The 25,508-nt window shown below is 46.6% G+C and overlaps 1 protein-coding gene across 5 annotated transcripts in view; it reads right to left on the bottom strand.

Annotated features, from left to right (window-relative positions):
* Positions 1-20,461, bottom strand: part of CCDC149 (coiled-coil domain containing 149) — a 107,194-nt gene extending 86,733 nt beyond the window's left edge. Inside the window, exons 1-3 of one of the 5 annotated variants that reach the window (XM_063663574.1) lie at positions 20,220-20,461; positions 18,193-18,247; positions 17,471-18,065 (exon numbers count right to left, since the gene is read on the bottom strand). Coding sequence is in view for 3 of the 5 variants with exons in the window: in XM_063663572.1 (XP_063519642.1) it covers positions 17,903-17,986 (84 nt within the window). In the remaining 2 variants the exon portion in view is untranslated. Of the gene's footprint in view, positions 1-17,470; positions 18,066-18,192; positions 18,248-20,219 lie in introns of those variants that run through there. The other 4 variants (XM_063663572.1, XM_054485454.2, XM_054485455.2 and 1 more) reach the window with 4 other exon arrangements.
* Between the last annotated feature and the right edge of the window lie 5,047 nt (positions 20,462-25,508).

The following is a 25,508-nucleotide window of genomic DNA, read 5'->3' on the forward strand; positions in this document are numbered from 1 at the left end:
TTCCTGGATAACATCAGCACTGGTTGCTGTCCACTTAAGTGGAAGGGTACAAAGACTATAGTAGTTAAAATAAGTCCTTGGAAAAGACCTACCAAGCCTGATGGGCTCAGATTCCAGGTATGACCATAGAAGCATCAACCAAAATACTGATGGCAGGCACTGCTCTGGGAAGTTTTTCACATTAGCTCATTTGATCCTCACAAGGAGGCCCTCTGAGGTAGGTACTATGAGGATCCCCTATATAAAATGTCCAGTGAGATGGAAGCAATAGTGTCTGAAACATTTCCTTTCCAATGTTTCAGACTTCTGAAACATTTCCTTTAAGGGAGGGGCACTGTCTTCGTCCATTTTTTTTTTGCTATTACAGAATACCAGAGACTAAGTAATTTATTAAGAAAATAAATTTCTTTCTCACAGTTCTGTAGGCTAGGAAGTCCAGAAGCATGACACCAGCATCTGCCAATGACTTTCTTGCTACATCATGACACAAATGAGGGGAGGCATCCCATGGTGAGCAAGCACTCCAGACAGAGAGAAAAGCGGGCTGATCGCCCTCAATAACAAACCTACTCCCATGATAATGACATTAAATCCATTTATCAGGGCAGAGCCTTCCTGACCTAATGACCTCTTCAATGTGCCATTTAGTAACACTGTCACAATGGCAGTTAAGTTTCCGTGTAAGTTGTGAAGGGGTCATTCAAACCATAGCAGGTTCACTCTTGCCTATGTCTTCCTCCTTCCTGCCACATAGTGGTCTGCAAAGTGGAAAGCCTCACACATGGAATGATGAACCAGAAAAATGAAAGTTGGCTGGGTGTCTAACAGTTTGTAAGCCAGCATGCCAGCCCTAAACTGCCTACCTCCAAATGTACTGCACTGCAGAAAAAAATAAAGTTCAATATTATTTAAGCCATTATTATTTCTGGTATTTCATTAAAATTAATCCTAAATAAAATACCAACATACCCAAATAACTGGTATGAGGAAATTGGGCACCCAATATTGTAAGATTTGTAATCCACTTCACAATCAGAACTCTGTGTCAGCACTGACAGATGACATTGGCTATCTGAGACACAAAAGCATGTAAGCACTATGTCAGGGTATTATGTAGTCAGGGTTTTAAGTAAGAGAATATTTCCCTTCTAGCACAATCTAAAATACAGACTTTTTTTTTTTTTTTTTGAGATGAAGTCTCACTCTGTCAAACAGGCTGGAGTGGAATGGGTCAATCTCAACTCACTGCAACCTCTGCCTCCTGGGTTCAAGCGATTCTCCTGCCTCAGCCTCCCTTAGTAGCTGGGATTACGGGCACCCACCACCACGCCCAGCTAATTTTTGTATTTTTAGTAGAGACAGTTGGCCAAGCTGGTCTCAAACTCCTGACCTCAGGTGATCTGCCCGCCTCGGCCTCCCAAAGTGCTGAGATTACATGTGTGAGCCACCACGCCCAGGCTAAAATACAGACTTCTTAAAAATGAATGCTTCAGTGTACCAGGTTGGTTGGTCCACTCATTCACTCATTCATTCCTTCATTCATTCGTTTGGTGAGGCTGTGTTAGAATAGGAACAACACAGACTTCAGAATCAGAGAAACCTGGAGTTCAAATCCCAGCTTTGGCTTTCCTTGCATATTCCCTGATGTTTACTTATCTTTTAGCTGTACTGAAATTCATATGTCGAGCATCCAGCACAGGACTCAAAGCATTAAAAAGTGCTCAATGAATGTTTCCTTTTTCCTTCATATAGGTTCCTGAATTGAAAATTACATTAAAAAATCTTCATGTGGTGGCTGGCACACTGCAAATGGAAACTTAATATAATTTGACTGCCATTAGTAATAATAATAAGAGTACTGGTAGCAATCAGCATCGTGGTTGTAGTCATAGTGGTAGTAAAATAATCAAAACCTAAACTGAGAGAGGGTGAAGAGGCAGGTTTCCAAGTGTGCACTGTTAATGCCTACATAATCGAGACTCAGCTGTTCAGCACTGAGTGGGAGGGTATTTCTGGGAGACGCGTGGAGCTTTTCTCCTCCTTGTCGGTGTCTTCACAAATTCCAATAATCAAAATAGTCATTTTCCTTCCTTGCCAATGTCATCTTAAAAGAACCTCTCTCTAAACCCAGGTGCTTAAATTGTCCAGTGAGTTTCTCTCCTCTTTAAGAAGAAGTTGAGGAATGGGACAAACAAGCACCTTAGTATTTGTTCTCCTGTAAACACCAGAGCAAATGTATGTTCGAAAGGGCATCTCACAACGCATGTTAGGATTTGAGATGCCCTTTCGAACATACACAGCAATGGTTATTAAGATGTTTAGCATAACACATGTATATTCAAAAAAACTAAGCAAGCCACAGAAGGCACAAGCAGGCCTTGAAGAAAAAACATCTCAAAGTCGCTGACACCCCTGCAGCCTGTGCTAGAACCAAATAGAACCCCTCATGCCAGCCATTTAGGCTTTCTGATAGTGGGGAAAAATACAGCAGGTATTTCTAAAACATAGGCTTAAAGTCCCACACAGGCATGGTTTGTCAATATCACAGAACCCCAAGCTGCCGCTCAGTGATGATGATGATGATGATGATGACGACGACGACGACGACGACCATGATGGTGATGATGATGAGTTAATTACGTGGCAACTATCCACTACTTATGAATAAGTAGTGCTGACTAGGAATAAGAACACGTTATAAAAACAGCATATGGTACTGGAAGTCAGAATAATGGTTACCTCTGGGTGAGGCAGGAGGGATTTCTTGGCTCAGAAGGGCATAGGAAGCCTTCTGGGGAGCTGGGGATGCTCTAGAACTTGCTCTGGGTGGTGGTTACACAGGTATGTGCACATGTAAAAATGCACTGCGCTGTCCACTTAAAATGTGTGCCTCTGCTATCTACGTGTTAGCCTCGATACAAATAGTAAAACAGCATTACACTATAAATTCATTTTTAGAAATTAGGGCATGGAAACATGGAAGATTACAGCAGTCAGCTCTGGGTAGTCAAATTGTAGGTGGCTTTTTTTCTTTTATATGTATCTGTATTTTCTAAATTTGGAGGGTGCAGTGAATTTACATTGCTCGGTGTTTAAAGTTAAAATCCACTGTTACCCAAGGCATTTCTCATCTCTAGATAACACCTTCAGTCATTCACTTTCTTCTCAAACCTTTCCTCATTCACAGGCTCAGGCAGTCTGAGGCATGTCCCTCATGGCTGCCTGAGGAAATTCTTTACAATGGGCATGGGGTGGGGTGGTGAGTCCGAGGTGTTACTAGATTATCTCACTTTCTTGGAGCCTCTGCTCAGACAGGACTGGGTCACCTGGTGCACCGGCCTTCAGGCTCCCACAGCAGAGGGGCTATGAGACCATCCCTTCAGGATGACCTGACCCCACTCTTGCGGACTCCTCACCCCACTGTTGCTCAATTTCCAGCCTATACTGAAGTCTGGGCAGGAATCTAGAACCAGACCCCAAAAGTCTCCTTTTCAGCTCACATTCTTGGGTTTAGATCAGGTTAGCAGAAGCAGAGATGAGGAAAGCGGTCTTGCAGCATGCAAGGGCTGCTGCCTCTTGTCTGGAAGTGAGCGTGCAGGGGGCCTGAATCCAGGGTTCCCAGCACAAACCTCGGGTTCAGCAGGGAAAACATCCAACAGGAAGTTAAAACCGAGCTCCTCTTGCTTGCTTCTTGCTGAGTGACCATAAAGAAGGATGCTGAATTTCTGAGCATTTCACGAACACTCTGAAATACCATGTCTTTGTTTATACAATGAGGTCACTACCACCTGCTCAGTCTAATCCACAAGCTTGTTATGAGGGTTCCATAAGGAAATGGGGGGTAAGGTGGCGACATCCTGGTGGACTGTATACCCCAACTTTTGGCAGAGTGCCTGAGACACAGTAAATCCTTGTCAATACCAGTTGAAGAAAGACAAATGTAAAGAATTATTTTTATCATTATCTTTCTTAATGAGAAGACCATAGGGGCCAAAGAAATTGCATGACAGTCAACCATGGGTAGCAAATAACCTTTGGAGCAAGCTTGAATTCTAGAGCGGAAGAGAGTTAAAGCCTGGTGTACATTCAGACACACTATAATACAGGTCAGATCCCATTATAGAAAGTAGCTCTTTATAACCAAATGATTTCCCACCCACAGCCTCGCCTGGCTTTTTTCAAGCAATATATCTGAGACAATAAAATTCCAGTTTGGAAGGAAGGAAGGTAAAGAAGGGAGGAAGGAATTGACTTATAGTAAGTTCATAAATCCCTTAGAGCTATTAAAAGGTGATTTGACTCACTACCTTGAAAAGATCACAGTCTATATTTTGAAAGTCATGTCTGTGGGATAAAAATGGATACAAAAGGACTTTGGGGAAAGAAATAGATGAGAATGTTGTTCGGACCAAAAAAAAAAAAAAATGAACATCCTCGCGTTAATTCAGTAGTTTTTCAATTTAAGTATTAACTGAGAAACCGTGAGGTTTGTCATCTCTTTTAGATTTTTCCACTATATTCAGTACATTGTGCTGGTCACAGTGGGAGATTCAAAGATGAATTGGTCAGTTCCTGCACTAGAGCAACTCCAAGTTGGAGGCAAGGCACAAACACATGTAATTCCAACCCACGGCGGCCAGGGAGACACGCGGGCAGAGAGGCATGGCTAGATGCTGTGAGATCACAGAAGGGGAGGAGGGCTTTTAGTCTGGGGGCAAGAGAGTTGTGACTGAACCTTGAGAGAGAAGTAAGAAAAAGGAAGAGAACAAGAGTTCCAGGCAGAGGGCACGGCCTGATCAAAGGCTGGGTGTGTGGCAGCATGGGCTTCAGACAGAAATGGAAGTGGTTGTTTTCCAGGAGTGCAGGATGTGTGAAAAGGAGAAAGTCAAAATAAGGCTGGAAAGTTTGGTTTGGATGAAAGTAAGAAAAGTCTTAAATGACAGCAGAGTTTGGGCCAACATGAGAGCTGACGGGAGCTATGGAGGTCTGTGAATGAAGAAGGGTCACGGTCAGAGTTTTGCTTCCAGGGACTTGATCAGGCAGTAATTAATGAAATGGAAAGGTACAAGGAGACACAGGAGGTAGGGAGGGTGCTGAGGAGGCCTGCAAAAATCCCAGAGAGAAGTTGCTATGAGTTCTTTGTGAGCAATTGCAGTCTTCTTCCCTAAGCACTGAAATCAGCTTAATAAAAGGCTTATTCAAACCCCAGCAAATCAGCAAAGGAGAGTAGCCAGCAGATGCTCTGAAGGCCAGAGAAGGGTATGAATGAAGACAGGCAGAACAATTTGGGCATGAGTTTGGACTTGGGCACAATAAGAGGCATACGAAGTCAGAAGGTAACTAGGAGGTTCTCAGAAGAGGCTGCGGAAATGGCAGCTGCCCAGGCTTGACTGAGCAGCCTGCATGCACACTGCAAAGTCTGGCAAAGCCAGAGACTGTTGGGAAGGAAGAAGAGGTTACAGACTGACCCCAGCAGCACTCACCAGGTTGGAGCAAATTAAAAAGCAAATTGGAACTGGCTAGTGAGAGAGAATCCCATCCTTGCCACTTCCAATACTGTCTTGGTCGTGGGGTCTGCAGATGGCAGAGCAAGCAGGCACAGCAATCTGCGCCCCATCAATATGATTTTTCCATGGCATCATGTTGACAGTCAGCAGCTGACACATCACCTCCCTCTGCAGGAGCATCTCTGAAGCCCCGGGGAAGGGTTTTTCCAAAGCCCAGGCAAGGATAGGAGCATCACCTCACCTGGAGAGGGCTGGGGGATTTAAAATACACTTTCACATACATCATCTCACTTTATCATCATCTTAACCGAGAGACACAGGTAGGTACTGTCATCCTCACTGTACAAAGTCCAGAGAAAATGAGGTATTGGAGAAGTCAGGAGATTTGCTCAAAACCAGGTAGCTACCTATTGGTGGAGCTTGGTGACTTACAAAACCCACTGCAACTTGAGCCTGGAAGCTGGCTGGGACATTGGGCATGTTCTGGGGCACTTCAGACACTCCCAGCTCTCTTAGGGCCATGACTGGTCTGGGGGAGAGACTGGAAGTGGGGCACACCAGCAGGGTTGGCTTCAAAGAGAATCCTGGAAATGACAAGGTTAACTGTCTTTCCTTCTTATTCCCTCCCTTCTACAAGCTACTGCTAAGTGCCTATCCTGTGCCTAGCATTGTGCTAGACATTGGTGACCACCCACCATTCTGAGGACCCCCATCCTCAGGAACCGAGTTACCCTGCCAACAATCCCCCATACCATCTTCCCAAATGCAATGTACCATTCATTGTCCAACCTCTTGGGGCCCAAGGGGAGTCTGTGACATTTGAGCTGGGCTTTAACATATGAGTAGGAGGTCACCTTTGGACATAAGCAAGGCTTAGAGATGCTATAGGGCATGGAATGATCTGGCCAGAGTCAGGAGTACTATAAAGGGTAGGGGAGGTGGTGGAAATAAGGGAAACAGGAGTTACCAGAGATGTGGAGTCGGAAGGGCCCTTGGAGGCCAACTGAAGGACATGGCTTTCACTCTGCAGTCCCTAGAAAGCCATCAGAGAGCTCTCAGCAGTAGAGTGGTAAAATCATTTCAATGCTTAGATGATGACTCTAGTAACTGCACGGAGGAAAGATGGTCCTAGAAGATATTCCAGGGAGAGGGGTTGAGAATCTGGCCACAGTGAAAGAGTGGGAATGGTGACATGGATGCCCTATTTAAGGACTTTGTTCAAAAGCCAGAAAGATGGATCTTAATGAATAAGAATTAGAATCGGGTTGGGAGGTATAAGTTGGGAAGAAGAATCAAGGTAGACTTCACAGTGATACCACTGAGGCGGGATGGAAGGAAGAAAGAGAGATAGGAAAGGTGTAATACAGAAGGAGCATGAGTTCCACTTAGGGCACATTGAGTAAGGTGTCTAGTTCCTGGGGACATGGCCAGTAGCCACATGGAGGGATGCAGAAGCCCAGCGTATAGGAAAAGAAGAGGAGAGTGTCAGAGGCTGCACAGCCAGGGATCGAGTCCTAAAGAAAGACCACTGGATGTGGCAGTTAGGAGGCTGGTCTTAGGCAGCCTTGGCAAGAGCATTATCAGGGGCAATGAAGCTGTGAAAGGGAGACCCAAGTGAGTTGAAAGTGGATAAGGGCAAAGGGACAGACAGACACAGACACAGACAGGCTCTTGTGCTCTCCCCAAGCCCCATCCCTGTCCAATCCCTCACATACACTCCTGGCAGATCAATTCTCTCCCCAGTGCATCCAGGCAACTTCTTCTACTCAAAGGAGACTATTGTGCCATTTTTCGCTTCCCAAATGAATGCCATACTCGGGACCCTAGCACCCTCTATACAATTAACAGGGCATTTGAGGTCTGCCTAACCAAGACCTGATGCTCCACTATGTGTCCCCACCAAAGACCAGATGATCTGGGATTTCCTCAACAAGTCTTGCATTTTGCTACGTCTGCACCTTTGCCATCTCCATTCCTTCTGTCTAGAACACCCTTCCTTTACATCTCCATTTGCTAAAATTCTGCCCAACCTTCCTGGCCCAGGTGCCACCTCCATTAAGAACCCTCCTCAATCCTCCAATCTAAATTAGCCTCTCCTTAACCTGAAGAATGCTTATCACAATGCATATCACAGCATAGTGGCCTCATCCCCATTCTCTATCACCACTGCACTGTAACTCCTTGAAGGCAATTGTCATATGCAGAAGGCTTTGCACATAGTAATGCTCACTATGTAACTGGCACATTGAATGCTGACCTTCTCCTCTGCTACACATCCTGTCCCACTGACATATGAGGGCTGTCCTTCACTCCTCCTTCACATCAACCAGCCAGCCCATTACAATGGTGGCTCTCTCCTGACATCACTGACCCCCTACCTTTGTGCCTGCCATTAATAGAGTTATAGGTGGGCAGGAACATCCATGAGCTACTTTCCCTAAATGAGGATGTGAGATCAAAGTAGAGGCTCTGCAAATGGGCCAGAACCAGGTTGGCTCTGTATTCTGTATCAGTGCCCTGCCTCAGGTCCTGCAGTACCTGAGCCACTGCATGCTACATCATCATTCCAGAATTCCTGTCTCCCGCCCCAACACAGGTGGCCACAGTCCTTTCTCTAAGGAGCTTGTCAACTTATAAAGGAGTTAATACCTACACAGAGACACAGCTCCTCTCTTTCTTAGGTAGCATGTGAGTGTGAAAGGATCACAGTTTAAGCCAAGCCACATAAGGCAACAGGACGAAGAGCTCACTTCAAGATTGGCGTCATGGAGGATTTTAGGAGGGATGTGGGGTTCCACTCCACCTTAAAAGACTGGTGAAGGCTGTGGTCAGAGAAGAAGTGGGAAGCCCACCTAGATGAGGTCAGGGTATGAGATAAAGATGGGAGCCAGAATGCATGGCAGATCATTTTGGCTGAAGCAGCCAGCGTATGCAGGGAGCAGTGAGACAGGCAGAAAGATAGGTCAAGGTCAGCATGAAGAGGCTCGAACACCAGGTGATGGGCAGCCACCACTGAAGGTTTCTGAGTAAAGGACATTGTGAAAAATGTTTTTTCTTAAAGGTGGTTTAATTGGCTAGCTGTACAGAGGATAAACTGACTTGAAGAAAATCTGACACCCTGAACAGTATTAGGGTGTTTGTTGCAATAAAATAGCTTCAGATAATGAAGAGAGTGGACCAGAAGAGGTGAAAGTGGAAAGACTTCAAAGTAAAAATCAACCAAAGGTTTGTGTTCTTTGGGAACCGGATCTCCCCTACCACTGGCACCATTTTGCCTGATGGGCCAGAGAGAGGTGCAGACTCTCAACTTAAGCATCTTGTCTGCCAGGAGGTACCAAAGCCCCAGTATGGTTTTATTGGTGGAAATCCAGGCAGTGAGTAATAAATGTCATTCACTCTGGTCATTTTCATTCAGGGACTGACCAAAGTCCTCTTCTCATCTTCAGCCAATGTATTTTATTCAACATGAAACTCACTATATTAATTTTTTAACATAATAAGAGTAGAAATTGTCAATTTTAGGAGCACATATGTGAATTTCCCCGCACAGGAGAGAACATGAATCCCATCAGTTAAAAATCCCAGTTGAGCTCACTTTCCCACACACACTAATTTTAATAAACTTACTCTGAAATTAGCCTGCCACTATGAAGATAGCTGCTCATCGAAAATGTTCCCAGTAAGCACTAATCTTCCTTCCCAAGAGCTCAAGTACTCCCAGGAAACTCTGAATGATGCACAGTTCTGAACAGAACCCATGCTTTTCTCACCAAACTCATATCCCCTAACCTCCTGTCACTTCCAGTACCACCACCCTCCAGCCATGCAGCAAGGGCCATCTTGGACTCATTCTATTCCATCTCTCCAATCGTGCTAGCCATAACTTGCTGTAGGGGTCTTCCTTTAGAATGTTTCCCATAGCCATACCTTTTTCTCTATCCCCATCAATGCTGTAACCCCTTAACACCTCATTCATTCAAACATCCAAGCATTCATATATTCTATATGTATTGAGCACCTGCAATGGGCAAAGTACAGTGCTAAGTGCTAAGGTTACATATGGTCCCTACTCTCAAAGATTTCAAGATCTTTTGGGTCCAGTGGAGAGATAGATAAGTCAAGGGTTAGGTTGAAAACTACATGATAAGTGGTAGGACTTAGGTACAATGGAAATAATTGAGAATGTTGATGGTGGCAGAAAAGGCTAGATTACTGGTATCTCTTCCTAACCTGTCCTTCCCTGATTCCTGGCAGGGTCACCAAATTAGTTTTTATATCATCACAGCCTGGCATAGTAACTTGCAGACAATACAGACTCAGTAACTGTTGAATTCTGTGGAAACCAACCTATCCCAAGTATTTTCATCAATTTGTACTCCAGTTAAAAAAAGCATTCAGTGCCTCCCCATTACCAGCTACATCAGGACACATCCTGCTGCCTGGCTTTTGAAGTCATTCACCATCTGGTCCTCCCTGGTTATCCAATCTCATTGTCTGCTGTACTTCAACCCAGTGATTTCTGCCTTTATCTGCAGCATCTCCACAAAGGCCATCAACTTGGCCCAGTGCTCATGCCTGCTCATGATCTCCCTTGCTGTCTTCAACCAAAGGGAAGGGGCTCAGTTAAAGTTCAACTTCTAAGAAGCTTTTCCCCACTCCATCAAGCCTCACCAACTGCCTACATTAGTGTCTAAGATCTATTGTTCGCTATTGTGCATGGTGTTTTCATCTAATAATAACAGCTAATAAGAATGAGTATTTTAAGCCAGGCGCGGTGGCTCACACCTTTAATCCCAGCAGTTTGGGAGGCTGAGACTGATGGATTGCTTTGAGCTCAAGAATATGAGACTGGCCTGGACAAGAAGGCGAAGCTCTGTCTCTCCAAAAAACAGAAAAATTAGCCAGGAATTGGTGGCTCATGCCTGTAGTCTCAGCTATCCAGGAGGCTGAGGCTGGAGAATCACTTGAGCCCGGGAAGCAGAGGTTGCAGTGAGCCAAGACTGTGCCATTGCACTGCAGCCTGGGCAACAGAGTGAGACTCTATCTCAAAAAAAAAAAAAAAAAAAAAAAAAGAGTATTTTAAAATATTAACTGACAGCCTATCTTCCCACCTTGCTTCCATTTCCTACAACCCTTACCCTAATTCTCCCCCATATATCTCTCTCCCTTTTTAAGAAGCCAGACATTCTGCCTTTACGTCTAAGAAAGGCATAGCCCAGCAGAACACAGGTAACAATTGACTGGCTTTTCCATTTTCAGGGCCTGCTTCTGAAGATATGAGGGCACAGTTGAGTCTCTCCAGTGGCGCCCTCGACCATAACTCCTCAAAAGACTAGAAAGGATCTTCCAAGTTGAGAAAAGGGCAGAATCAGAGTGCAAATGAGAGCTTGGTTATCAGTCTCCAAGGAGGAACACTGAGCTTGGCCCAATCAGCCTGGGGTCGAGAGGGCAGGGCAAGGACTTGGGGCTGAAATTTGGGGAGCACAGCTAGTTTTGATGGAAACCTGAAGAGCTCGGGAATTGGAGAGGTAAGGAGCAAAGCTCTCTGTAGCAATGGCTGTTTTCAATAACCATTCACCTACTTTTGAAAAATATTGAGTTTACTGAGGTATAATTTGGAGAAAATTTCATCCCTTTTAGGTGTAAGTTTCCATGAATTGCAACAAGCTTACACAGTCATGTAACCATCATCACAATCGAGACATACAATACATCCATAAATCCAAAAGATTCCCTCATGTTTCTCTGCAGCCAATTTCCTCACCATACCTTCAGGCTCTGGTAATCATTGATCAGTTTTCTGTCTTTTTAATTTTTAGCTTTTTTTTGAAACAGAGTTTCGCTCTTGTTGCCCAGGCTGGGTTGCAGTGGCATGGTCTGGGCTCAGTGCAACCTCCGCCTCCTGGGTTCAAGCGATTCTCCTGCCTCAGTCTCCTGGGTAACTGGGATTACAGGAGCGTGCCTCTATGCCCAGCTAGTTTTGTATTTTTAGTAGAGACGGGGTTTCACCATGTTGGCCAGGCTGGTCTCTAACTCCTGACCTCAGGTGATCCGCCCGCCTCGGCCTCCCAAAGTGCTGCGATTACAGGTGAGCCACCGTGCCTAGCCTTAATTTTTACTTTTCAAAAATTTCATGTATACCTTGATTGTGGTGATGGTTACACCAGTGTATGCACACATCCAAATTCTCAAATTGTAAACCTAAAATATGTGCACATTTTAATATATTAATTCCACCTTAATAAAGATGTTCTTAAAAAGATAGAAGACAGCATTAATTCATGAGTACAAAATAGTCACTCATCACAAATGTTAAAACTATCAGCTTTTACCCTGTACCATGTACCCTGTAACCCACTTCCCCCAAATGAGTTATTTGGTTGTGGCTGCTCTGGGCACAGTGCCTATGGGGTAGCCCTGCTCCACAAGGAGCAGTATGTTTGCTGCTAAAATAATTTTTTTAAAAAAGAAAGTTATTCGGTTGTATACTGCTTGAGTTACATACATAGATGTGTAGACAGGTGTGGACATGTGTCCTCATTTCTCTTCAATCCTACCTAGGAGAAGGACTGCTGGGTTGTTTAGTTAAGTGTATGTTTGACTTTATAAGAAACTGCAAACCTTTTCAGAAGTGACTTTACTATTTTACATTTCCTCCAGCAATGTATGAGACTTCTAGTTGCTCTGCGTCCCTGTCAGCCCTTAGCTGATGAGTTTTGTAACTTGTTGCTTTTCCATTCTAATAGGTATGTTGTGGTATCTCACTGTGGTTTCCATTTACAGTTCCCTAATGACTAAGGATGCTGAGCCTCTACTCATTGCTTATTTGCCATCCCTCTTCTTCAGTGCAGGGTTTATTTAATCCTTTTGTGCATTTAAAAATGCAGATTGTTTCTTTGTTTTTGTTCTTTCATTTGTTTGTTTGTTTTGAGATGGAGTCGCACTCTGTCACCCAGGCTGGAGTGCACTGGTGCGATCTCGGCTCACTGCAACCTCCGCCTCCCAGGTTCAAGTGATTCTCCTGCCTCGGCCTCCCGAGTAGCTGGGATTACAGGTGCAAGCCACCATGCCTGGCTAATTTTTGTATTTTTAGTAGAGACAGGGTTTCACCATGTTGGTCAGGCTGGTCTTGAACTCCTGACCTCGTGTCCACCGCCTTGGCCTCCCAAAGTGCTGGGATTACAGGAGTGAGCCACCGTGCCTGGCCTTTCTTATTGAGTAGTGAGAGTTCCTTTTGTATTCTGGATACAAGATGTGTGTTCTGCACATATTTTCTCCCAGTCTGTGACTCTTTATTGTTTTAACAGAGTCCTCCAAAGAGAATAACTTTTTGATATGTCAACCTACTCATTTTTTTCTTGATAACTTATCTTTTTCATGTCCTATATATTCCTATTCTTCGTTTCGTGTGTGTGTGTGTGTGTTTGTGTGTGTGTGATGGAGTTTTGCTTTTGTTGCCCAGGCTGGAGTGCAATGGTGTGATCTCTGCTCACTGCAACCTCCACCTACCGGGTTCAAGTGATTCTCCTGCCTCAGCCTCCTGGGTAGCTGGGACTACAGGCGCATGCCACGCCCAGCTAATTTTTGTATTTTTAGTAGAGACGGGGTTTTGCCATGTTGGCCAGGCTGGTCTCAAACTCCTGACCTCAGATGATCCACCTGCCTTGGCCTCCCAAAATGCTGACATTACAGGCGTGAGCCATGGTGCCCAGCCTACTCTTATTTCTTAATAGGACCCTCCCAAATTTAACATGGGTACATTCTGCTAAAGACTACCTTCACAGCCTCTGTTACAGCTAGGAGTGGCTGTATGACTATGCTCAGACCAATGGGAGGTGAGCAGATGTGATATGTACAGTTCTCCACTCATCCCTAATTAAAGAAAAGGCCCTTGCCCTGGACTTCCCCCTTCTCTCTTTCCCGATTCCCATGGGCTGGGACACAAATGTGGCAGCAAGAAGCTTCAGCCACACAGATGAGGACCATACCCTAATCGTGGAGCAACAAGATAAAAGAAATCTGAATTCTTAGATGACTCACGGAGCAGGGCTGCCCTCCATGCCTGAAGCACCACACTCACATGAAAGAGACACAAATGTCTTACCTTATTTAAACCACTCTATTTTGGAGGCAGGCATCTTTCTTACAGTGGCTTAGACTTTACCCTAACAAATACACCTTATTTCTTAGGAAGTGAAAACTAATCCCCAATTCCCTGGACCCAGCCTTGGTGTTTTGACATGCTGTGTGCGCAACAGTTTCCTAAAGTTTCCCATAGCCCCAGGGTGATTTGAGGGCAGCATAATAATTAGCCCTAGAGTAACTCAGGGGCAGCAGAACAAATTTTATTTTATTTTATTTTATCTGAGACAGAGTTTCACTCTTGTCGCCCAGGCAGGAGTGCAGTGGCACGATCTTGGCTCACTGCAACCACTGCTTCCTGGGTTCAAGCAATTCTCCTATCTCAGCCTCCCTAGTAGCTGGGATTACAGGTACATGCCACTATGCCCAGCTGATTTTTGCATTTTTTGTAGAGACGAGGTTTTGCCATGTTGGCCGGGCTGGTCTTGAACTCCTGATCTCAGGTGATACGCCTGCCTCCGCCTCCCAGAGTGCTGGGATTATAGACATGACCCACCGTGCCCGGCCAAATTTTAAAAATGAATAAAACTTGCCCCACCTTGGGCAAGACAGCAAAGTTCACCATGCCCAGAACAGTGAAAAGCAGTTCATCAATTTGTTCTTCATTCATCCAAAAGTAGCATGGATGTAGTGTAGACAGCCAGAGGGCCAGAGGACACCTGAGGGGGGATGAGGGAGGACTCAACAGTGACCTAGAGTGACCAAGGGCAAGATACTAGACTAAATTAGGAGAGTGTGGGTAGACAAAAACAGCCCACCCCAGCACCCCAGCCAATGACTTAGCCTTAGTCTTAGTATTTCGTAAGTCCCTTAGAATTTAAATACAAATTCAGAGAAAGGGAGTGGTGTCGCTTCATATGCAGATTACATTTCCACTACTCAAACAACAAAAACTTGTAATCAAAATTAAGGCATTATAGCAAATTATAGTTTTCACAAACCAGAGTTTCTGTCATGAGGTTCACGCTCACTGTTCTACTGCTGCCTTGCCCAGCAGAGGCCTATGCACTCATAAGCATTATTATTTCATTTGATCCTCACAATTAGGATCACCTATGAGGTAGGTACTTTTGTTACCCTATTTAAAGACGAGAAAAATGAGGCTCAGAGAAGTTACATGGTGCAGTCATTCCCTCAACATCCATTCTCCCTCTTCTGGAAAGAAGTTCCCCAGTTTTACTTGGGGATCTACCCTAGCTCCACTCACAGTCCATGTGTCCTGGGGCAGGGCTCTGAACACAACCCCGGGCCTAAAACAATCAGATCACTACCTGCCTGAGCGATTTCTTGCAGGACAGGTGAGTGATCTAAGTGGATTTAAATGGAGCATCCCAGGGTTTCACAGGATCTGCTAGAGAAGGGTCTCGTCTTCCTCTCTGGACTCGAACTTGAAAGGATGGGAGGCTGAAACTAACGCCAGGCAGCAAGCAGACTCAAAGATGGAGAGAAACTGTCTGAGTGTTGAATCAGCCGAAAGCCAGCCCTAGCATGGAATTAATTATTAGTCATATTAGTTATATTCACTTCCAAGGGCTGCCATAACAAATGATCACAAACTGGGGGACTTAAAACAACAGAATTCAACTGTTGCACAGTCCTGGAAGTTAGAAGTCCAAAATTAAGGTGTTGGCAGGACCGTGTTCCCCAGTGAGGCTCTCGGGGAGGATTCTTCCTTGCCTCGTCCTAGTTTCTGGTGGTCACCAGCAATCTTTGGCTTTCTTTGGCTTGTAGCTGCATGACTCCAGTTTCTGCCTCTGTTGTCACATGCCTTCTTCTGTCTGTGTCTTCACATTGTCTTCTCTTTGTGCATCTCTGTGCCCAAATTTGCCTCTTCTGATAAGGACACCAGGTCACTGGATTAGAGCCCACCCAAGATGACCTCATCATAACTTGATTACATCTGCAAAGACCCTACTTCCAAATAAGGTTCCATTCACAGGTGTTTGTGTGGTGGCAGTTGAGGGGAGGGTGTTAGAACTTGAACACATCGTTTTGGGGACACAATACAACCTACAACATCAGCCAATAAATTGCCTCTAAGCTGATCCACTTTGGTTTGGGTTTTTCATCTTTTGTACCAAGAAAAAGGCAGGGCCGAGACTTCTCCCCAGGTCTCTTATTATCTTTAGAGTCTAAGTCAACAACTGAAACCCAAAGCTGGGTCTTTACCTTAATTAACCACAGAGCTGGACTCTATACCTACTCAACCTCTCCTTTCCAAATATCAGTGGCTAGGCCAGGCACGGTGGCTCATGCCTATAATCCCAGCACTTTGGGAGGCTGAGGCAGAAGGATTCCTTGAAGCCAGGAGCTCAATATCAGCCTGGGCAACATAGCGAGACCCTATCTCTACAAAAAAAAAAAAAAATTGGCTGGGCATGGTGCCACGTGCCTGTAACCCCAGCTGCTCAGGAGGCTGAAGCAGGAGAATCCCTTGGGCCCAGGAGACAGAGGCTGAAATGAGCCATGATCGCACCACTACACTCCAGCATGGGCAACAGAGTGAGACCTCATCTCTAAAACAACAACAAAAACCAAAAATCAGTCTCTACTTTGGGCGGAGGCCCACAGTTAACTGTCTTCTGCCTCCTGGCCCCTGCATACAACATGCTCAAGGAATAGGAGATTGATTGCTATCTAACCAAAATTCAAATAGTGAAATGGAATTATGTACAGTTTATCACAGAGTGGTGGGCTGGGCGATGACCAGGATTTTTATCTTGGAAATAAAAAGTTGTTGATTGCTTGCATATCTGCACTTCAAGATGTCTCCAATTTTGAAAGCTCACCTCAGGTGGCGATAAGAATATCTGCCCCTCCCCAGACATTTAATTTCCCAAACAGAACCCCGGTCATGCTTCTTTCACACGCATGGGTGTGTTTACTTCCAGGCCTGAAAGAAGGCTGTAATTTCAGCTTATTATACCAAATATATGAAAATAAAACTGACCTCTGTAGGATTGTTTTAAATGAAAACTGCTTCCTAGAGGCAAGTGGAGGAAGCAAACTGATTGAAAGAGAGGACGGGGCTCTGGGCAGGTGATGGACAGGGGATCCAGGGTGGGAGACAGCACCCAGGACTTCTGCAGAAATAAATGCAAGCCCACGAAAATCCCATGTAGTCCAGATTAGCTGTGCAGTGATGTCTTCCACAGGTCCTTCTGCCAGGTCCCCAAACCACTTCGTAACACCACAGCTGCTGAGCACACTCTTTCCTGAATCTTACCTGTCTGGTACCAGACCCAGTCACACCCATGGAACCCCTGCCAGCCAAACTTGACTGGGCAGGGGAATCACCTGGGCAGCTCAGCTTGTAAGAAAGGCAGATCAGGGGGCTGCACCCCCAGGCACTTTTCAGCAGTAGGTGTATTAGTTTCCTGTGGCTGCTTGATATGGTTTGGCTCTGTGTCCCCACCCAAATCTCATCTTGAATTGCATTCCCATAACTCCCACATGTTGTGGGAGGGACCTGGTGGGAGATAATTGAATCATGGGGCTAGTTTCCTCCATAATGTTCTCGTGACAGTGAATAAGTCTCATGAGATCTGATGGTTTTATAAAGAGGAGTTCTCCTGCAGAAACTCTCTCTCTTTGCCTGCTGCCATCCATGTAAGATGTGACTTGCTCCTCCTTGCCTTCCAGCATGACTGTGAGGCCTCCCCAGTCATGTGGAACAGTAGGCCCATGAAATCTCTCTTTATTTTGTACATTACCCAGTCTCAGGTATGTCTTTATAAGCAGCATGAAAACAGACTAATACATTGCTATAACAAATGATCATAAATGGGGTGGCTTAAAACAACAGAAGTGTATTCACTCACAGTTATAGAGGCCAGAAGTCCAAAATCAAAGTGTCAGCAGTTGTTTTTTTCTGGGGACTTTGAGGGAGAATCTGCCTCTTCCAGCTTCTGGGAGCTGCCAGCGACCTTTGGCATGCCTTGCCATGTGGCTGCATCACTCCAATCTCTACCTCTGTCTTCACATGGTCTTCCTTTCATGCATCTCCGTCTTCCCATAGCCTGCTCCCTTGTGTGTCTGTGGCTTAAATCTCTGTCCTTTCTCTTCTAAGATATTAGTCATTAGATTTAGGACCTACCCTAAATCCAGGGTGATCTCATCTAAAGATCCTTAACTTGATCATATCTGCAAAGGCCCTATTTCCAAATAAAGTCACATTCGCAGCTACTGGGGTTAGGTCTTGGATGCATCTATGGCGGGGAGGCGAGGGGAGCGGGATACATAATTCAACTCACTAGAGTAAATTTGGAAGAGACCCATAAACTTGAATTTTTCACAGGCACCCAAAATGACTCTGATGCAGGTGATCTGTAGTCCATACTCTAAGAAACACCAAGCCAGTTGCTGCGGACTCAAAGTTGAATCAGACATGGTCTCCTTCCTTGGGGAGCCTGCCATCTAGCAGAAGATACAGACAGATGAGCAATGATTAAAATAGAAAGTGTGGCCTAGCGAGGCTCAGACAAGCAAGGCTCAAGCAATGAGTCAGACAGACCAGGATTCAAATCCTGCCTCTTCCACTTACCAGATGTGAGGCTCTGTGCAAGTTCCTTAGCCTGTCTGAGCCACTGTTTCCTTATCTGTAAAATAAGAAAGAATTCCTACCTTATGTCATTGTGAATACGAGGCCAGGTAAAATGCTTAACATGAAGGATGCACTCAAGAAATAGTCATTAGTTATTATTAAGGTGGGAAGTAAGTTAGACCCATTTTCACCTCCCCCATGGCCCCTGGCTATGTGGCCACCTCATGTTTGTGAAGTTAAGGAGGTATTACTCTGGAGAAACTCTGCTGCGATGGGCAGGAAAACTCCTGAAGGACCTACTTCAGGATTCACTGACTTATTCAACAAGCATTTTTCGAGCACCTGCTGCATACAGAGCTCAGTGTATAGGCCCTGGAAATAAAGAACCAAACAAAGCACAGGGCCTAGTGAGGAAGCCCATTGTTACAATAATGTGGTCAGGGCAAGGTGGAGGTAAGCCCAGCCAACTGAGGGACACCCCATGCCATTTAGCACTTGAAGCCATTCCATCCTTTAGTTCACTCTCACTGTCTACGGTGTGACCTTCCTCCCAGACTATATCATGAAACCCCCAGGAGTTCTTTGAGGGTAGGGGAGTTCTTTGTCTTATTCACCACTGAATCCCAAGCACCTCACAATGTACCTGACTCCTAACAGGCACCTGATATGCAATTGTTGTAGTAGTGAAGATTCTGCTGCTATTTAAGGGCCTAACACTGGACTTCTAAGAAGAACTACCTCCAGCCTCCTTGACTACTAAGTATGATTCTTGATGGGACCAGAAACAAGGTCCCCAGAGGATCTGCCCCTTAACATAAAGCCTGACAGTTTAAGAAGATGGAGCCAGGCTGCAATACAATGGATCATAACACCAGACAGTTAGGAGAGCTTTCAACTACTAGACCAATGCTGAGCAAACTAAACTAGGGCAGGAGCTACCGCAAGTCATTCCTCTTCAGAAACACAACGCTCTGCACACACTGGGCATGAAGCACTATTATCAGACTGACCTGGAGACCCAGAAAACGATGAAAGGAGTGAGACAGTAGAGGGTTTCCCTTCCCATACCCCACAAGGGAAGGAAAAGAGCAAACCGATACACTCTGCATTGTGTGCACAGGATTAAAGAAAAGGAAGCCCCAAGTTGGCCTTGGGCTGGAGCTTGGTTCTCAGAAGGGAGAAATTCCCCAGCATGGGTAACACCAGGAACTGCCCCCACAAATGGTGGCAAACCAGGGCAACTTACCTGCGAGAGGGAGACATCCGCATTCCCTCTCACCTGGAGAGGCCAGCAGCTTCTCCCGGCAGGCCGGCAAACTCTTAAGGGGGACTGAAGAGCAAATAGCATAGGAGCCTGACGACCCCCGGGGTATGTTTATGACAAAAGAGTCGCAGGGCAGGGGGACACGGTGTTTTGTGCTTCCACAAATCGAATCACTTCTGCAACTGTGTTTCACTTTTTTGATAAATGCCCCTCCCCACCTTACACATGGTAGGCCTGCAGTAGACACGTGTTGATTGAATTGAGCAAGTGAATGAGTGAACGGCTGCAGCGGACCCCCGAACTCCCCCAACTCGAACCACCGCCGCAGGTAATTCCACCTGGCCCAGGTGCCACCCCAAGGCTCGGATTCTCCCCCATGGCACCACCTTCCCGTTTCAGTCCCAGGCGTCCAATGGCTTGGCTCCACAACAGTGGCGAGCGGGCAGGCAGGTGGGGCTTGGCACCTTCTGCTCCCGGATCCCAGGGCTTCAGCCTCCAATCCAGGGCCAACCCCTGCCTTAGGGGGAAGGCCCCTCCCCAAAGGCTGACACCAGATGGCGCGGAAGAAAGTGGCGCCCGCGCAGACCTGAAAGTGCGGGAGGAGCGGCGCACCTGGCGGGGTCGCGCGGGGGCGGCAGCCGCGGCCACTTGGGGTGCGCGACCCCCGCTCGTCCCTCCCCGCTCGGCCTCTCTGGGGGCGCGGGCCCAGGGCTAGCGGCCGCTTGGCCCGGCCCATCCCGCCTGGCCGGCGCCGCGGCCTCACCTCGCTCACCAGCCCCTGCCAGTCGCTCTCAGTCCGGTCGCCGTTCATGGCCTCCTCCTCCATGCACGGGCCGGCCTCCTGGACCCCCGCCGCCTCCTCCTCCTCCTCGCGGCGTCGCGTCGCGTCGCCGCCGCCGCCCGGGCCTCGCGCGGCCCCGAGAGGGCCCGGCGCCTCCGAGCAGCTGCGCCGCCGCCTCCCGCGGCCGCCCGCGCTGTTGACTCCACGTCAGCCTCCGCCGGAGGAAAGGGAGGAGGGGCGCGGCCGCCGGGGCCGCAGACACAGCCCGGGCCGCAGCCGAGCCCCGCCGGGCCCGCCCCGCGCCCTCCGCCCACGAGCCCCGCGACCCCGGGCTCCGCGCCCCCTGCCCGGCCTCTAGGCAAGGGGAAGCCGGGGTCTCAGCCTACAGGTCACTCCGGACCCCTCAGCGCTCTCTGCGCGGGAGGCGGGCCCCACCGGCAGGCCTGTGTCCCACGCAAGAAGCAAATCCCCAAATCCAGTCCTTCTCGGACCACCATCACGACTCCCACCCCTAGAATGCAAGCTCCCTGAGGGCAGGGGTTTCCCTGGCTCGCAGATGCGCCTTTGGCAAGATCCTGGCCCCTAGGAGATGCTCTGCAAATATTTATTGGATGAATATTTGTTGAGCGCAAGAATGAATGAACCACGTTTTATTATATACTTAGCATTGTTTTTTAAACTATTAATATTTGCTTATATTTATTTTTTTAACGTATCAGCTGTCATAAATAGAACGCAAATGTAAAAATTGAAAATAAAGCATTATTCAATTCTAAATAGGGCCAAAAACTCTGAGGGGGATGGTTAGCCTGGGTTGAGAGAGATGTCAAAGACAAATTGGCACTGGTGGCATTCCATGGCTCATGCCTGTAATCCCAGCACCTTGGGAGGCTGAGGCAGGAGGATCCCTTGAGGGCAGGAGTTCAAGACCAGCCTGGGCCACAAAGCGAGACACCCCCTCTTTACAAAAAATAAAATAATTAGCAAAAAGGGAAGGCATTGGCATTAAGCTGAGACTTCTCCTAAGAGGAAGGACTGAAAGAGAATGACAGAGGGAAGGTGAATCACACACATAAGTCAATCGTATTCAAGGTGGTGTTGCTGTGACACCTAAAATCCCCTCTTGGACCGCCATCAATAGTGAGCCCTCTGTACTCGCAGAAACGCTATGTGTGGAGATAAGCAAGTAGGTTGAGAAGTTGTGAACCCATTGTACAGTTGTGGAAGCATGATTGCCAACATTTATTTATAATTTTTAGCCCCTGTTGATCCTGGATCAACCCTGTGAAATGGATGTTATCCCCATTTATCAAATGGGGAAACTGAGGCCTGAAACGTGGAGAAACAGGGACTCAACTAGGACTTCTTGTTCTAGCATCTTGGAAATCTAAGAATGAAGTATCACCTTGAAAGTTTGTTCTTGGCCTTGTTTTGCACATGGTAGATTGTTTGCAAAATGGCAGCAATCATTCCCCTTCTTTGTCCCTTGCCCTGCCACTGTCTCTAACTTTCACTCTGTGCTCAGTCATGTAACTTGCTTTGGCCAAAGCAACGTTTGTACATGTGTTACCAGAAAAAAAGAAAAGAAAAGAAAAGAAAAAAAGACTTTTAAAGCAATTGTGCATTGGGATTTAACTCGTGGTTCTGCTCTTGGAAACCTGTGATCACCACCATGTAAATAAGCTCAGAATAGCTTGCTGGTTAAGGTAGGATTCCCAACCAACAGTCAACCATCACCAGATGTGTGAGTGAGGCTATTGCCTGCCGCCCCCTCCACACTCCCCCCACTCCCATCCGCACAGCTGATGACAAGCACATGAGTGAGCCCAGCTGAGACCAGCTGAAGAACCACCCAGCTGAGCCTTGCTCAACTAGCTGACTCACAGCATCACATACTAAATAAGTAGTTGTAGTTTAAGCCACTAAGTTTTAGGGCGATTTGCTAGGTATCAACAGGTAACTGAAATGGATAGTGACACAACTGATGAAGGGCCTGAATGGCTTGAACTCTCCCTGGAAGCCCTTCAAAAAGCAATAGTCCCTGGCATCATAATCTAAAGAAAATTTTACAACGGACTGGCTGGCCAGGAGCTAAGAAAAGGAACCAGTATACTAGTCAGCACATTGGTTTTCTGCCTGTTGTATACAACTGCAACACTCATCCTAGGGAAGTTCAATAACATTGCACACCATGGTCCCTGTCGTACGGGGCTTGCAAACTAATGTGCTAGAGAACAGCAGAAAAAAAGGTGGGGCTAGAATGCAGCTAAAGCTTCTGGTCTTCTGACCATTCTGGGCTGCCTAACTCATTATCTTTTTAATCTAAGGAGGTAGAAAGAAGGTCATCCTTGAGCTGAATGTCTAGAGTTAATTAACTCAGTGCCAAGCACTTGTTCCTAAGCCTAACGTCTCATGCCTAAAAAGCAAGGTACTGTCTGCCAATATATTGCCCTCTGGCAAACCATCTGTTTTCATCCTGACCTGTGGATAAAATAGACTGTAGGAAAAGTGGGCAGAACTTGGTCCATCTGCCTTTCGAGCCTCCTTGTCTGCACCTTGCTCTCTGCCTGCATTCAGGTGGGAAAGCCCATTCCAGTTTCCACAGTTAGCTGAGCCCTTCATGATATACCACTGCTCCTTTGGCGCCCTCACTGGTATTTCAGGCAGCAGGACAGACAATCAATAAGCGTTGGGAGCCAAGAAATCTTTGCATTCCAGACTATGTGCTTTTAAGACCACTCTCCCTGTGACTCCATTTCCCCTATTTGCTTTCCTTCTCCGAAGTAAGTCAGACAGTTATTACGGTATTTAAAAATAAAGCTGGGGAGCAAAATCAAACCATGGCAAGCCTCTACCCTCCCCAGCATGTGGAGAGACTTTCAGCTCGGTTGAAACAGCATCTCTAGCTGCCTGGGTTTTCCTTAGAGGTTTCATGCCCCAAGTGCCAGCTCAAACCTGCTTCGCTTATGAGATGTGATGAAATCACAAACCAAGGCAATGTAGCTGCAAGCGATTCTTTTTTATCTCTTTTCATTTATGTAGCCTGACATTGAGTAATAATAATAATTAAATGCAGTTTAAGCTTTTAGGCACCTATACCAGAAGGCCTTTAGATACCTCATCAACAGCAGCCCAGACTGACAAAAAAAGGGAGCTAATTATATTGTGGTTAACTTTTTTCAAAGAAAAAATAAACCCATACACCAACTATCTTTATCCCTGATAAAAGCAGTACATTAACTGTCCCATCCGACAGTCCATTTGCACAGGACCATTTTAAAACCTGGTGCCCTTGTCTTAAATGTGCCACCCTGTTACAAAGTAGTGAAACGTTTGCTTTAGCCTCTATTTTCACATCCTCTTAGCTTTCTGAAAACTCATCTCTAGGGACCTAATTTTTCCATATATATTCATAGCCCCAGGACCAGTTTTATTGATTTATTTATGTGCACCTATAGTGTTAGAAGAAAGTACTTAGATGCTTTTGAGTGATGCTTTTCACTTTTAAAAGTTTGAGAGGGTTTTAGACATGGAAACTCCAAAATAGCTTAATCTAAAAACTTGAGCCAGCACAGACTGAAACAAACAAAAAATCTCTGGAGAGATTGGGAAAGAAAGGATGATTTGAACTTATTGTTAGCAACCTAAGCTCTCATTATGGGCTCTATACTGACTTGCAGGAAGACTCTGGCCAGGTCTCAGCGGCCCCAGACACGCGGGAAAGCCCTAAAGCTTTTGATGTGACTTCTCCAGACAGTATTTCAGTTCAAATTCTGGCTGCCCAAGCAAAATTCTGGCTGTTGGAGTTCTCATTAAAGGAAACTAAGCAAATCTCCAGTAGAGATTTTGGCCGGGCTTCTCTCTGAACCATATACTTGGGGCAATATTCATGGCCATTTTTTTTCCCCAGTGACTTTTGTCCTGCCTTAATTAAGAAACTCAATCTGGGCAGAAAATGATTCATAATGACTGTGGTTTATAATGGTGTGTGTGGGGGGTGTGTGTGTGTACATATATATATTTATTAATTAGCTCTATATGAGCCAGGAGGGCCATTTTGACAGGTCCTGCCAGGAGCCCCTATAGCCTGGCTGCTAAACTACTTCATTTGCTCTTGGTTTTAACCAGGATCAGGAGACTGCAGGTCCTGATGAGTGCCACAGCCAGGCCTCCTGCAGAGGCCTGAGACCTGAGGTCCCCTGGCCTCAATTCTGTAGAAGATACGCCTCTCTCTCCTCCCCCTACCTCGAAGTTCTCTGGGAAGGACCTCATCCATCATTTCCCTACAGAGGGCCAGCAGCCAGACACCAGAGGGGCAGATGGGGGATTCTGGCTGGGTTCCTGACTCAGGGAATCCTCTGTGTCTCTTAGACCCCTGAGCTCCCAGGTCCTCTCACGGCCACCCCCGCCAAGCCCTCCCTGCCCAGCGGCAAACAATCAGCACGAGCTGCTCCCCTCCAGCCCCACTGGCTGCCAATCAGCCAGGCAGCAGGGGGTGGAAGGAAGTTGCACTCCCTGCTGAACTGCCGCGCTCACAGTGGCTGAGTGGGGCTGATGACGGCCTGGCAGGCCGGGGACCCGCAGTTGTCATCCTAAGGGGGCACAGGCTTGAGCGTGATTGACTTGGGCGTTGTGGGAGACAAGGGGGGGGGCGAGGAGCAGAGGCGGAAAAGCCACTCCTTGGCTGTTGGAGGGGTTCCCAGAAGGGGGACTAAGATGTCAGGAGGAAAGGAGGATGATCGGAAAGGAGCTGAGAGACAGAGGGAGAGACAGGGCCTGGGGCACCGGAGGAGAGGCCCAAAGATAAAGAACCACGGGAGGAGAGCGGAAAACCATGGGCGTCAGCGGGGTGGGGAGAAACCCAACCCCAGGCTGGTGGGGAAAGTGGATCGAGATGCAGCCCATGGAAGGAGTTAAATGGAAAAGAGACAGGAAAAGTCATCTGCTCTCAGATTATTCAAATTTGTTGTACTTATTGATAATGTATTTCATTTCTTCTGCGTGGGGGGGATATGATTCAGCACAAATTTGATGTAAATTTATGGAAATGGAAACGCAGAGAGGCAGCAGGGCCTGTGCTGCTGACGGGTTAGCAGCATGGCCCTTGGCGAAATGGAGGTTACTGCACCCTGGACTTGGGGAGCTGAAAATAGAAACGTCAGACTTGGGGGCCACTGGCCTCTCCTGCAGGCCAGAAGAGGGACTGACCCTGTCACTCTGGAAGCCTTATGAAAAAAAAAATCTGATGAATGTCTAAAATAGGATCACCTA

This window comes from Pongo pygmaeus, chromosome 3 (assembly GCF_028885625.2).
Source record: "Pongo pygmaeus isolate AG05252 chromosome 3, NHGRI_mPonPyg2-v2.0_pri, whole genome shotgun sequence".
NCBI classification, from domain to species: domain Eukaryota; kingdom Metazoa; phylum Chordata; class Mammalia; order Primates; family Hominidae; genus Pongo; species Pongo pygmaeus.